This window comes from Esox lucius, chromosome 12 (genome assembly GCF_011004845.1).
Source record: "Esox lucius isolate fEsoLuc1 chromosome 12, fEsoLuc1.pri, whole genome shotgun sequence".
Taxonomy (NCBI): domain Eukaryota; kingdom Metazoa; phylum Chordata; class Actinopteri; order Esociformes; family Esocidae; genus Esox; species Esox lucius.
The window spans coordinates 10,113,945-10,128,038 of NC_047580.1; the positions used below are offsets into that span (position 1 = coordinate 10,113,945).

The 14,094-nt window shown below is 41.0% G+C and overlaps 1 protein-coding gene across 4 annotated transcripts in view; it reads right to left on the reverse strand.

Annotated features, from left to right (window-relative positions):
• Nucleotides 1–14,094, reverse strand: part of LOC105013977 (glutamate receptor-interacting protein 2) — a 42,527-nt gene that overhangs the window by 2,277 nt on the left and 26,156 nt on the right. For 3 of the 4 annotated variants that reach the window (XM_010875884.4, XM_010875883.5, XM_010875885.5), the window contains 6 exons: nt 7,796–7,935; nt 7,479–7,658; nt 7,182–7,341; nt 3,162–3,276; nt 2,778–2,999; nt 79–225 (listed from right to left, as the gene is read on the reverse strand). In XM_010875884.4, coding sequence (XP_010874186.2) covers nt 79–225; nt 2,778–2,999; nt 3,162–3,276; nt 7,182–7,341; nt 7,479–7,658; nt 7,796–7,935 — 964 coding nt within the window. The other variant, XM_010875887.3, reaches the window with a different exon arrangement.

Below are 14,094 nucleotides of genomic sequence, written 5' to 3' on the forward strand. Positions count from 1 at the left end.
ACACATGTGAATACAAAATGAACACAAACATATACACAAATACATACACACACACTAAAACCTTTTTCCACAATGTACCTGCAGAATGCGGTCGTAGGGTTTCAACCCACCCTGGTCGGCAGGTCCATCTGGCCGGATCATGTTGACGTAGACACCTTTCTCCAGGAGGCCATCTGACACACTGAACCCAAAGTCTCCGTAGTCTTGGTCCTTTTTCAGGCTCACCTACAGGACAGACTATAAGGCATCAGTATCCCTTATGGCCAGCCCAGTGCATACTGTAATCCTTCTTAAACTTAGTACAGCATCACTGATCCCAAAGAGTCTACCATCCATAACCCTCTGCTGAATGCAATGCCTCCTCCGTTGAAAAACAATCACTTGCACTGTCATTCTTGCACAAGTCATGTGGATTGGATAATTAAGGTTACCACAGGCTGGTAATGATAACACCAGAGTTTCAGTATCATTATCTGATGTTGTTTTGCAATATAAATGAAGAACCAACAATTAATAGAATTATGCAATTCTGTCCACAGCTTGACTTTAAGAGGTAGTTATACCAGTCTCAATCATTCAATTTGAAATTCATGTTTGTTTTTCAGGGTGTAGTAACATTCAGTTACATTGACATTGTGCTTATATTCAACCCTAAATCAACAGTACATTAAAGCACATAAGAAAGGTTCTCTACTGAGGGAGAGAGATCACAGTATGCAGGAACTATAATTATCACAACCCATGTAGTCAATTGATAAACTCAAAATATTTTTTGTGCTGAAAACGCAATTTTAGCAAAGCTTTTGAACGGCTTGTTTTGGCCTCATAGGTACACAGCAAAAGCTTAAAATGTTTGTATTGGCTTGGGACACATTTAATCCACAACCAATAACATGGCCTTTTGATGTCACCCATGTTTAAAGATATTGTGGGGAATCAAAAAAAAATGTTGACACTTTCACTATCACAGTGGTGAAAAAAGTTATATTTTACACTGAGCATTTGAGTGTTCCCTAAAATAAAATTATACTATACAAAGCTGTAAAGTATCATTTTAAATACTGTGTAGTGTTTAATAAATGGGACATCAAACCATATATCTGAGTCTCTCAATCATTCTGATATGATTACTTCTCACATGTAGCACTGCTTGCCTTCAGAACAGCGCCAATACTTCTTGACTTGGTTTTCTGCAAGTCCTGGACATTCTGTAGTGGAATATTGCATCATTCTTCAAGAAGAAAGCCTCCAGGTCTTGAAGGATAAAGGAGGTGGATATCTACTTCGCACTCTATACACCAGAACTTCCCTTAAAGGTGCAATGATGTTCATATCTGATGATTGGGTTGGCCATAGAAGGCATCCTGATATTCATGAAACCACTCTTGAATTAGTTTTGCAGTGTGTATGGGGGAATTATCATTCTGGAAAATGGGAACATCATGAGGGAACATTGTTTGAAGCTTACCCCAAACAGTTTTTGTTGAGACTGGTGTACAGGGAGGATGATTAAATTCTGTAGTAATATTCAAGGCGGTGCTTCTGGGGCATTGAGAAACGATCCTGTTAAGTGTCCGTCTATCTCTATTGGTCAGCTTCGACTTGTGACCATAGGTCTTCTATGGCTATACAATCTGTACATGTTTGGCATATCCGGCAGGGGTGTAAAAAGAACAAAGTAGAAGTACTCGGCTGTGTTCACCAGTTTTGGGAAGTTCCTAAACTCATCAGTGTCCTTAATTGATAATTTACACTCTTCCTTTTTATTTATCACTAGTTAGTTTTGAACTCCCTTTACCTGGTTATTTAGATCTTAATTAGATATGTAGATTTTAATTAGTGAATACAGCCGAACCCAGTTGAGTACTTTTACTTTGTACTTTTTACACCTCTGCCCTCGACACATTGATTAATTTTGCTCTGGACCAACGCCCCTACAATTCGAGCAGCAAATATTTGGCCTTTTCTAAATCTGTTACTTGCCTCATGTTGCTTTGAAAACTCCTTTTTTATGGCTGACACGTGTAATGCTAAGTGGTGATAAACTGAATGTGACTTCTGCAGCATGACCTCTGTAGCTGCGTTTGCAATTTTTATTTAGTTAGTTCAAAGTAACACTCCTATTCCATGTAGTGTTTCCGTTATTGTGTTCACCCCCAGTAGTTGTCTCTTCTTTCTCCGAAACTCCAAACCTGATTTAGTTTGTTCCATCTGAGATTTGTATGTGTCCTCTGATGCCCATCTTGTCAAGCCGTTCTACTTCTTATTACACTGCTGGCATCAGCAGAAGGCATTTACCGGCCCACATATATGCTTTTGTAGAACGCATTACAAAGCCAATTGCAACATTTGAGCTCTCCGGCACCCAACCTACCACAAGTATTTGCCAGAGTGAAACAAGACAAGACCAAACTGTCAGACTTTGACCTGTCTACTCTGGGCAGTGCTACTCCCTCTCCCTTGTAGGGCCCCAATATGGAGCTTATCTGTACAACATAAGCTAGTGGAGTAGGCTCTGTGTGCTGTGAGATACAGTACAGTAGAACTCACTACTCGTGTCCCCTAGGGTCCTGTTCTAGGCTCTCTCCTCAAATGTACCCAACGTGTCTTTGGGTAGTAGAGCAGCTTCATTACAGTTGTATTATATGTTACATTGAAAAGATAAACAGTGATGTCAATGCTCGCCGTTTCCTCACATTGCAGATTCCATTTTAATCCGTTCTTAAACAGGATCTGTAGTTCATTTCAAAATCAACTGAATGAAGAAACCCCCTCACTTTTAGTAGTTCCAGGGCTGTCGGGGAGGTGGTTTCATGGATCTCTTTTCCTCTATGCGGGGTGTCCCTTATCTTATTGGACCTCTGAAGGTTGTCTTTCGTTTTGGGCTCCTCGTGAATGGGACCTCTCTTCACAGGACTGATTCTGTTCTGCAAGACTGAGTCTTCCTGGGACTTGGTCTCTTCCAGATACAGGCTAAGAGTGCTGCCTGTCATGGATGCCTGCAAGTAGATAACAGGATTTCTTAAGTATAGGTACTGGAAGAAAACTGCATAGTACACATGCATTTACATGCACACACAAGTTCATAGAATAGAACGTGTCAGTTGATCAAAAACTCAGATTTCTGCATTGTTTCATTTAGTGGCAGATTATCAAATTACCTCTAGATCCCTGAGTATCTCTGATTGGCCACAGGTCTCTAGGTCCTGCAGGGCCTGGGACCAGAAGCTGTCCTCCTGGTTTAGGATGCCATGGCAACGAGGGGGGCTGACATATCTATGACAACGCAGGAACCAGAACATGAGAGTAGCCTTGATGTCCTGGAAATGGGGGGTGTTTAGTCTGTTTGGAAAAGGTGTGTCCTGCAAAGCAGCGTGGGTAATGCTGGTCTTGAACTGCATTACCACAAAACAGTGTATTCCCTTAAAATAGTCAGAGCCTTGATGCAGATTCACTGTTTAAAAGTTAAGCCACCCAAAAAGCCTTTGAGAGTTGACAGTGGTAGTGAGGGAGACAAAAGTTGAGAGGAAAAAAATAATGTCACAAGTGAGGAAACAGACAAAGCACGGGGGTTGAATCCATGGGTCTTTTAGGTGCTTTAGAGGGACACGTTTGGTGAAGACAAAGAAGCAACAGAGAAAAATATATGTGAAGTTTGTGAAACCCCAGGAGCCTGGTGGTCGGTTAGTAAAGCGGATGGGAGAGAGAATACCTGAGAAAGAGAGAAAAAGCAGAGATAGGACAAGCACAACTGCATGGAGGAATAAAAAATTGAAAGCCAAATAATGATCAAATGATGACAGAAACAGAAGGCATGGGCTTTGATTTAATGGGAAAAAAATAGGCAGTTTCCTAGACACAGATTAAGCCTAGTCCAGGACTAAAAATGTATTCCTGTTGTGATTTTTTTTATTGAGCTTGGTTTTTAGTAGAGGACTAGGTTTAATCTGTGACTGAGAAACTGTGGGTGAAAGTCACAGAATAAAACATTGGGTTACGTATATAATCTTCATTCCCTAAGGGGAACGAGGTGCCACTATGGGGAACATGCATGAGTCATGCATATTTGTTAACACAAATACAATCACACCTGATAATGCCATACAGGTGTGTAACAGCCAGGGGCCTAACCTCCTGGGCTATGACCTCCCAGTGTACACCTTCATTCACTGATTTCAGAACTGCTCTTCACTGTGACTCGAACAGTGAGGGGCCCAATAAATGGAAAAAAAAGGGGGAAAAAAGGGGGAAAAAATTGCAACTAACCTTCTGAGGGAATAGAGATTACATATAATGGCTCTCAAAAGTATTCAACCCCTTGAACATTTCCGCATTTTACAACATGAAATAAAAATGGATTTAATTTGGAGGTTTTGCCACTGATCAACACAAAAAAAGTGTCCATGTCAAAATAAAAAATAAAAATGACAAATTGTTCTAAATGAATTACAAATATAAAACACAAAATAATTGACTGGATTGTGGCAACAACTTAAATTTCTGACCATTGTGATGTTTTTTCATGCTTCAACACAAGAAAATGTTTAAAAAAAGGGGAATACTTTTGAGAGACATTGTACATACACCTAAGGTTCCCTTTCGGGTGGTTCATTTGGAGGCACTATTATGACGATACACAGCGAGGCTGAAGATCTGGAATGCTAATGTGTCCAAATTGATGTGGAGTGAACAAATATGACAGAGAGCATGCAGGGACTCCTGGTAAGAGAATACAAAGGTATGTGCAGAAAAGGGAAGGAGGTTGAATTCCAGAACCTGATAGGAACGACAACTTCGGCACAAGTAGGGTGTAGTGTAACTTTAGAGTCACTAAGTGCAAACGAAGTGCAGCTCAGCTCAACATGGATGCCCATTGAGCCGACGGAAACACTCTGGAAACCACCATGTCTTGGGCCAGCGAGAAGCCACAATGAGGGACAGACTCTCTGAGCAAACTCTGTCCAGCATGGGCTGGATCAGACCATCAGAATGCATAAAGGAGAGCATGACACTTAGACACTTGGAGCAATCGATGGTGGCATTTTAATGGCTTCATCCATAACAGCCCAAGAGGGTAGGGAAAAAGGCCTGTCCAACAAAACCCATCAGTCAGGCTCAGGAAGACACAACTAAGACGACCAAAGTTGGCGTTGCACAACAGCCGCCAAAGCCACCCCCTTCCAGAGAGGTATGACCCCCAAGGAAAGACAGAATAATGTTGGTAATAGGTCGTGCCTCCATAAAAAGGTGCAAGTTGGGGAGACAATCCACCAAAACCCGATGAAGTTCTGCCAACAACTCCGTCTGGTAAACCTGGAGCATCAGCCAATCAACTACCAATTCTTCTGTCACCTGACACCAGAGATCATACAACTGCGGGGCATGGTCAGACAGAGCTGACACAGCAACGGAAGATGGAAGCTCTAGAGCCTTCCCTGAAGAAACAAACTGCCCCCCCCCCCCCCCCCCATAGATATACCCCCCCCAAAGATAATCCTTCCACCTCATAGGTGTGGCATATCAAGATGCTGATTAGACAGCATGATTATTGCACTGGTGTGCCTTAGGCTGGCCACAATAAAAGGCCACTCTAAAATGTTCAGTTTCACTGTATTGGGGGGGTCCGGGGGGGTCCGAAAACCAGTCAGTATCTTGTGTGACCACCATTTGCCTCACGCAGTTCAACACATCTCCTTCGCATAGTTCAGGTTGTTGATTGTGCCCTGTGGAATCTTGGTCCACTCTTTCAATGGCTGTGCGAAGTCCCTGGATATTGGCAGGACCTGGAACAAGCTGTCGTATACGCAGATCCAGAGCATCCCAAACATGATCAATGGGTGACATGTCCGGCGAGTATGCTGGCCATGCAAGAACTGAGTTGTTTTCAGCTTTCAGGAATTGTGTACAAATCTTTGCAACATAAGGCCGTGCATTATCATGTTGCAACAAGAGGTGATGGTCGTGGATGAATGGCACAACAATGGGCCTCAGGATCTCGTCACAATATCTCTGTGCATTCAAAATGCCATCAATAAAATGCAACTGTGTTCGGTGTCCATAACACACGCCTGCCCATACCATAACCCCACCGCCACCATGGGTTACTCGATCCACAACGTTGACATCAGCAAACAGCTCACCCACACGACACCATACACGCTGTCTGCCATCTGCCCTGTACAGTGAAAACCAGGATTCATCCATGAAGAGAACACCTCTCCAAAGTGCCAGACGCCATCCAATGAGAGCATTTGCCCACTCAAGTCGGTTACGATGACGAACTGCAGTCAGGTCGAGACCCCAATGAGGACGACGAGCATGCAGATGAGCTTCCCTGAGATGGTTTCTGACAGTTTGTGCAGAACTTCTTTGATTGTTGCAGCAGCTGTCCGGGTGGCTGGTCTCAGACGATTTTGGAGGTGAAGAGCTGGTGTGGTCCTGGGCTGGTGTGGTTACATGTGGTCTGCGGTTGTGAGGCTGGGTAGATGTACTGCCAAATTCTCTGAAACGCCTTTGGAGACGGCTTATGGTAGAGAAATGAACATTCAATTCACGGGCAACAGCTCTGGTGGACATTCCTGCAGTCAGCATACCAACTGCACGCTCCCTCAAAACTTGCAACATCTGTGGCATTGTGCTGCTTGATGGAACTGCACATTTTAGTGTGGCCTTTTATTGTGGCCAGCCAAAGGCAAACTTGTGCAATAATCATGCTGTCTAATCAGCATCTTGATATGCCACACCTGTGAGGTGGATGGATTATCTCAGCAAAGGAGAAGTGCTCACTAACACAGATTTAGACAGATTTGTCTTTTGCCTTTTGTGTAGCTCATGATAAATGGGGGCAAAAACAAGTGTTGTGTTTATAATTTTGTTCAGTGAATATGCAAAAAAACATCAGGAAAAGAGATTTGCAGAACACGAAAGAACATGTGACGAGCAGTAAATCAGTGAATCCAAGTGTACGCTGTTTATTTATAACATGGGCATATGCTGCTAAACACCTGTCAGGCCTTATCAGGCGTAATTGTATTGGATTTCACGTATATGCTGGACGCATGCATATTCCCCATAGTGGCCCCAAAGTGACCAACCAAAACGGAGCAATATACTTTGTGGGATAAAGCACAGACAGACCCAACACCAAGCAAAAAATCCATTGTTCTAGTTGAGGCACTCACCCAGCAGCTTTATCCCAGTCATCATCAGTGTATCTTCCATCGTAGAGGTGGGAGTGCTGGGTAAGGCCAGAGGTGGAGTTGAGGTGGGTCCTGGGCGGTTTGGTACGTCTCCATTCGTTAGGCTGCAAGGTCAGATCTGTAGCCCTGTGAAGATACGTTCCTGCACACAAGGAATAAGAACTCAATTACCCAGCTTACATATTTTAGGATAACCCAGTGAGCATATCAATAGTTGTAAAGCGACCTAAGCAGTTTTTTTTTAATTACAACATTTGTGTGGCCATGTTCTGTCCTTGCCTTGGCTGCCATAACCAGCATCAATGCCAGAGCCATCCCAGGAGCTCATGGCAGAGTCCACACTGGGCACTGTGGCAGAGTACATCCCAGAGTGTTTACTGGTCTTTTGGGAGTCAGTCAGCTCGTCTTCTGTGTCGCTCAGGAATCCTGCCTGCTCTGATGTCTGCTGCCCATCCGATTCTGCATGGGAAAAGAGATACAATCAAGCAAATCAAAAGGCAATCTTAAGTCAAATATTTCCACCTTCCAGCTCAGTTCCTCTAAATAGCCATCCCCTTCCATAAAAATGTTTTCGAAATCAAATGAGCTGTACATACCATCTTGGCGCTTCTTGATCTTGAGGGTAACGGTCTCTCCGGCCATCTGAAGTAGATGGATGGCCTCACTCAGAGGTTTCCCTTTCAGACTTACACCATTGATAGCTAAGACACGGTCCCCTATGTGGATGGCACCCGTCCTACAGACAGAAGACAATAATAATAATAATCGGGTGCAACTGTAAACATGATCCTGTTAAAAGTTATCGTCATGAGAGAACTACAAGAGGTATGGGCAATTGATGTGTTATTATTGTGTCCAAAGATAATATCTCATTTAAAACAATAAAATAAATATTACTGCATATACAGTGGGGAGAACAAGTATTTGATCATAGGTACACTTCAACTGTGAGAGACGAAATAAAATTTAAAATAATTCAGATAAATCTAATTTTATGATTTTTAAATAATTAATTTGCATTTTATTGCATGATATAAGTATTTGATCACCTACCAACCAGTAAGAATTCCGGCTCTCACAGACCTGTTAGTTTTTCTTTAAGAAGCCCTCCTCCACTCATTACCTGTATTAACTGCACCTGTTTGAACTTGTTACCTGTATAAAAGACACCTGTCCACACACTCAATCAAACAGACACCATCCTCTTTGCAATGGCCAAGACCAGAGAGCTGTGTAAGGACATCAGGGATAAAATTGTAGACCTGAACAAGGCTGGGATGGGCTACAGGACAATAGGCAAACAGCTTGGTGAGAAGGCAACAACTGTTGGGGCAATAATTAGAAAATGGAATAAGTTCAAGATGACAGTCAATCTCCCTCGATATGGGGCTCCATGCAAGTTCTCACCTCGTGGGGCATCAATGATCATTAGGAAAGTGAGGGATCAGCCCAGAACTACACGGCAGGAACTGGTTAATGACCTGAAGAGAGCTGGGACCACAGTCTCAAAGAAAACCATTAGTAACACACTACGCCGTCATGGATAAAATTCCTGCAGCACACGCAAGGTCCCCCTGTTCAAGCCAGCGCATGTCCAGGCCCGTCTGAAGTTTGCCAATGACCATCTGGATGATCCAGAGAAGGAATGGGAGAAGGTCATGTGGTCTGATGAGACAGAAATGTAGCTTTTTTCTCTAAACTCCACTCGCCGTGTTTGGAGGAAGAAGATAGATGAGTACAACCCCAAGAACACCATCCCAACCGTGAAGCATGGAGGTGGAAACATCATGCAAAAGGGACAGGACGACTGCACCGTATTGAGGGGAGGATGGATGGGGCCATGTATCGCAAGATCTTGGCCAACAACCTCCTTCTCTCAGTAAGAGCATTGAAGATGGGTCGTGACTGGGTCTTCCAGCATGACAACGACCTGAAACCCACAGCCAGGGCAACTAAGGAGTGGCTATGTAAGAAGCATCTCAAGGTCCTGGAGTGGCCTAGCCAGTCTCCAGACCTGAACCCAATAGAAAATCTTTGGAGGGAGCTGAAAGACCGTATTGCCCAGCGACAGCCCCGAAACCTGAAGGATCTGGAGAAAGTCTGTATGAAGGAGTGGGCCAAAATCCCTGCTGCAGTGTGTCCAAACCTGGTCAAGAACTATAGGAAACGTATGATCACTGTAATTGCAAACAAAGGTTTCTGTATCAAATATTAAGTTCTGCTTTTCTGATGTATCAAATACTTCTGTCATGCCATAAAATGCAAATTAATTAATTAAAAATCATACAATGTGATTTTCTGAATTTTTGTTTTAGATTCCATCACTCACAGTTGAAGAGTACCTATGATACAAATTACAGACTTCTACATGCTTTGTAAGTGGGAAAACCTGCAAAATCGGCAGTGTATCAAATACTTGTTCTCCCCACTGTAGTATTTCAAAATGTTCTTCTGTTTGGAACTGAGTCCATTTATAATTAAGCATCACCAATATTGAGAAACTTTGCATGTCAAACCCTGAAAATGACAGAATACAACTGTCAGAGGTTGCATTTAAATTGCAGTGCAGACTTCTGAAGTCATAGAATAATATCACATACCTTTGTCAATAATATCACATACCTTTGTCAATTCAATATGGACTTCAGAAGTCTACACTGCAATTCATCCAAACTGATAAAATCTGTTATCGGTTATGTAAATGGATAATTCATAATATTGTATGGCACAACAACTAAATAAAGATTTTGTGCGAGCTAATGTATAATATATTTATTTTTTAAATCGAAATAACAGTCAAAGTTTGCCTGATGCAAATCTTTGAAAACCACTTTGCCAATTCTGTCTGTATTAAACTACAGAACACAATCCCATTTGTATAACAAATATGTAGAAATGTCCATAGCTTAATAATTATTCATTCTAACCTTCTAAGATCTGTAGTGTCATGGCAGACCCTAACCCGGTGTCATTTGCTCATCCTTGATGTCTCTAGAACGTACAGTGCTATTGGAGCCCAGTTGTGGCAAATTCAATTGATTGGATATTATTTAGAAAGGCACACACCTGTCTTTGAGGACCCACGCAAAAATCAAGCCATGAAGTCCTCAAAAATAGAATTGTATCGAGGCATGAAGTGGACTTAATTATTACAAAATATGTTTAGAACAACCAAGATTCTTCCTAGAGCTGGCAGTCTGTCCAAACGAATTAGCTGGGTAAAAAGTGCATTGGTCAGAAGAACCAAGAACCCAACAACTACTCCAACAGAGCTTCCAAGTTTCTCTGCAGTGATAGGAGGAACGGCCAGGAAGACAACCCTTTCTGCAGCATCATAGAGACCAAAATCTAACAATTTGGCCTGAAAGCCAAGTGCTACATCTGACTAAACCAACATTTCATTCATCAACTGGCTAATACCATCTCTACAGTGAAGCATGATGGGGGGAGGATCATAGTATGGTGTTGCTTTTCAGCGGCAGGGACTGGTAAACTGGTCTGGATTAAGGGAAGGTCACAATAATGACCTGAAGCACACAGACAAAACAATGCTTGAGTGACTCCAGGACAAATCTGTGAATGTCCTTGAGTGGCCCAGCCAAGGCCCAGACTTTGGCTGGGCCACTCAAGACTGAAGATCGCAATTCATCACAGCTCCACATCCTATCTGATAGCATTTGAGAGGATCTGCAAGGAAGAATGTAAGAAAGCTGGTAGCAGCATACTCAGGAAGATTTGACATCAGCCAAAGGCACTCCTACAAAGTAATGAATAAAGGGTCTGAATACTTACAGGTGCATCTCAAAAAATTATAATAACATGGATTATTATTTATTTTTTCATAATTCAAATCAAAAAGTGACACCTTCATATATTCTAGATTCATTACACAAAGTAAAACATTTCAATACTTTTTTGTTTCAATCTTGATGATTACGGCTTACAGCTCATGGAAATCAAAAATACAATATTTTATATGATCATAAATATATTTTATGGCATAATTTTTTTAAATGTTTTTGCATTGGCTTTATGGAGTACTGTGTACACTTTGGTGAACGGTACAGCAGCAGAAATATAGATTTGCTCACACTGAATCAGTCTGTGCCAAACATAAAGCCATAACATAGACATCGATACCAGATTCAATAAACAGCTGTAATTTTGATCCATTATTTTTGTAAAAGTTGTGATTAATGCATATAGAATAATATTGTGAATTTCATTGTTCTATGCAGTAGCAGTTAAATGTAGTGAGATGATTGTTAGTCCACATCACACCCTAATGTTTTCCAGACGTTAATGGAAATACCCATATCCGCTATTAGATGTCATGACATTATGAAAGCATAAATATGAATGCTATCATTGGCCAACTATTATTTGCAATATGTATGCATCTGTACAATATTCTGAATGATCATATTCACATCACTACTTGTAATAGATGTAGAGAAAATAATGCACAATACTAAACTACATATGTTGTTTGATGTTAGAAAATATAATTACACAATTTCCGATTCCAACTGATTGAAATTATACAGTGCATATAAAAAGTCTACACACCCCTGTTAAAATGCCAGGATCTTGTGATGTAAAAAAATGAAACAAAAGATAAATCATTTCAGAACTTTTTCCACCTTTGAAGTGACCTATAACGTGAACAATTCAATTGAAAAACTAACTGAAATCCTATAGGGAAGAAATTTAAAAACTCACAATAAACAGGTTGCATAAAAGTGTGCACACCCTTAAACTAATACTTTGTTGAAAGACCTTTTGATTTTATTACAGCACTCAGTCTTTTTGTGTAGGATTCTATTAATAGTTGCCCACTCTCCTGTGCATAGCCCTCTTGAGATCACCCCATAGATGTTCAATTGGTTTCAGGTCTGGTCTCTGGCTGGGCCATTCCAAAACGTTAATCTTCTTCTGGGCAAGCCAAGCTTTTGTGGATTTGGATGTGTGCTTTGGGTCTTTGTCATGCTGAAAGGTGAACTTCATCTTCAGCTTTCTAACAGATGCCTGAAGGTTTTGAGCCAAAATTGCCTGGTATTTGGAACTGTTCATAATTCCCTCCACCCTGAGAAAGGCCCTGGGTCCAGCTGAAGAAAAACAGCCCCAAAGCATGATGCTGCCACCACCATGCTTCACTGTGGGTATGGTGTTCTTTGGGTGATGTGCAGTGTTGTTTTTGCGCCAAACATACCTTTTGGACTTATGGCCAAAAAGTTGGACCTTGGTTTCATCAGACCATAACACATTTTCCTACGTGCTTTTGGGGGACTTGATGTTTGTTTTTGCAAACTTCAGCCAGACTTTGATATTTTTCTTTGAAAGAAAAGGCTTCCATCTTGCCACCCTACCCCATAGCCCATTCATATGAAGAATACGGGAGATTGTTGTCACATGTAGCACACAGCCAGAAATTCCTGCAGTTCCTTTAATGCTGCTGTAGGCCTCTTGGAAGCCTCCCCGACCAGTTTTCTTCTCACCTTTTCATACATTTTGGAGGGATGTCCAGTTCTTGTTAATGTCTCCATTGTGCTATATTTTCTCCACTTGATGATGACTGTCTTCTAATGGTTTGGAAATTTGTTTGTAACCTTCTCCTGACTGATATCTTTCAACAATGAGATCCCTCTGATGCGTTGGAAGCTCTCTGTGGACCATGGCTTTTGCTCTGAGATGCAACTAAGAAAATTTCTGGAAAATCCTACTAGAACAGCTGAACTTTATTTGTGATTAATCAGAGTCACTTTAAATGATGGCAGGTGTGTAATGATTGGTTAAATGTGAACACAGCCACATCCCCAGTTATAAGACGGTGTGCACACTTATGCAACCAGGTTAATGTAAGTTTTTTATTTTTCATTTTTCCCCCTTGAAGATTTCAGTTTGTTTTTCAATTGAATTGTTCACATTATGGGTCACATTAAAAGTGGAAAAAGTTCTGACATGATTTATCATTGTCTCATTCTTTTACATCACAAAATCCTGGCGTTTTAACAGAGGTGTGTAGACTTTTTATATCCACGGTACATATAAATATATACAATACACACACATATACAGTATATATAATTATTATTCTGTTTAATTGATAGCTGGAATTTTTTCACTTACAAATCTCTAGTCAATCCCTCATTCGCATCTATTCTAAACAATTACTAGGAAAGCTAGAAGGTCATTTTTTGTTCAAAGAAACAAAAAATTTTGATTGAAAACACATTCAGACAGGTCTGTAATGACATTTTGAAAATCTACTCCAAATATAGAAATTGGTGGTTGACATGACATGGCCTTTTTGTAGTTCTGAGCATCAAACACAAAATGTCAATTTGTCAAAAACCTTTTACAGCTCAATTCAATTTGCAGTTTGCGTTTTTTACTTTTTTGGATAGGAAAGAAAAAGGTGCAGTGGCCTCTTAATTGTTTCCGGAGCTGTATATTGTTCAGAACAAGCTGCTTTATGTGAACATCCTGAACATTCATGCAAACATGTTCAACCAAACATGAAAAAGCTCATGTGGTGTGACTGTCCCAAGCACGTTTCACAAAGTTTTAACTTGAATAAATCTAAGGAAAGTAAATGCAACTCTCCTCAATCAAGTACAGAATGATAACACATGTCTATTTGTCTAATATGAGTCTAATATTTTCAGACTCAAGTCCAGGCATAATATTTTGAGTCAGCTCTGAACAAAAATATTTTGTCCCAGAAATAGATATGAAATGTCACTATTTTGTGATATTTAAACGGGCAAAGGTTTGTAGACCCTTGGGGAGGAGGGGTCCTTGTTCAACTAGGAAATACTGAAAACACCTCAGCAGGACATGGAAGGTTTACAATGTGAGTTGTCTCTTGTTATTTTATCAAAAAAAATCTTCT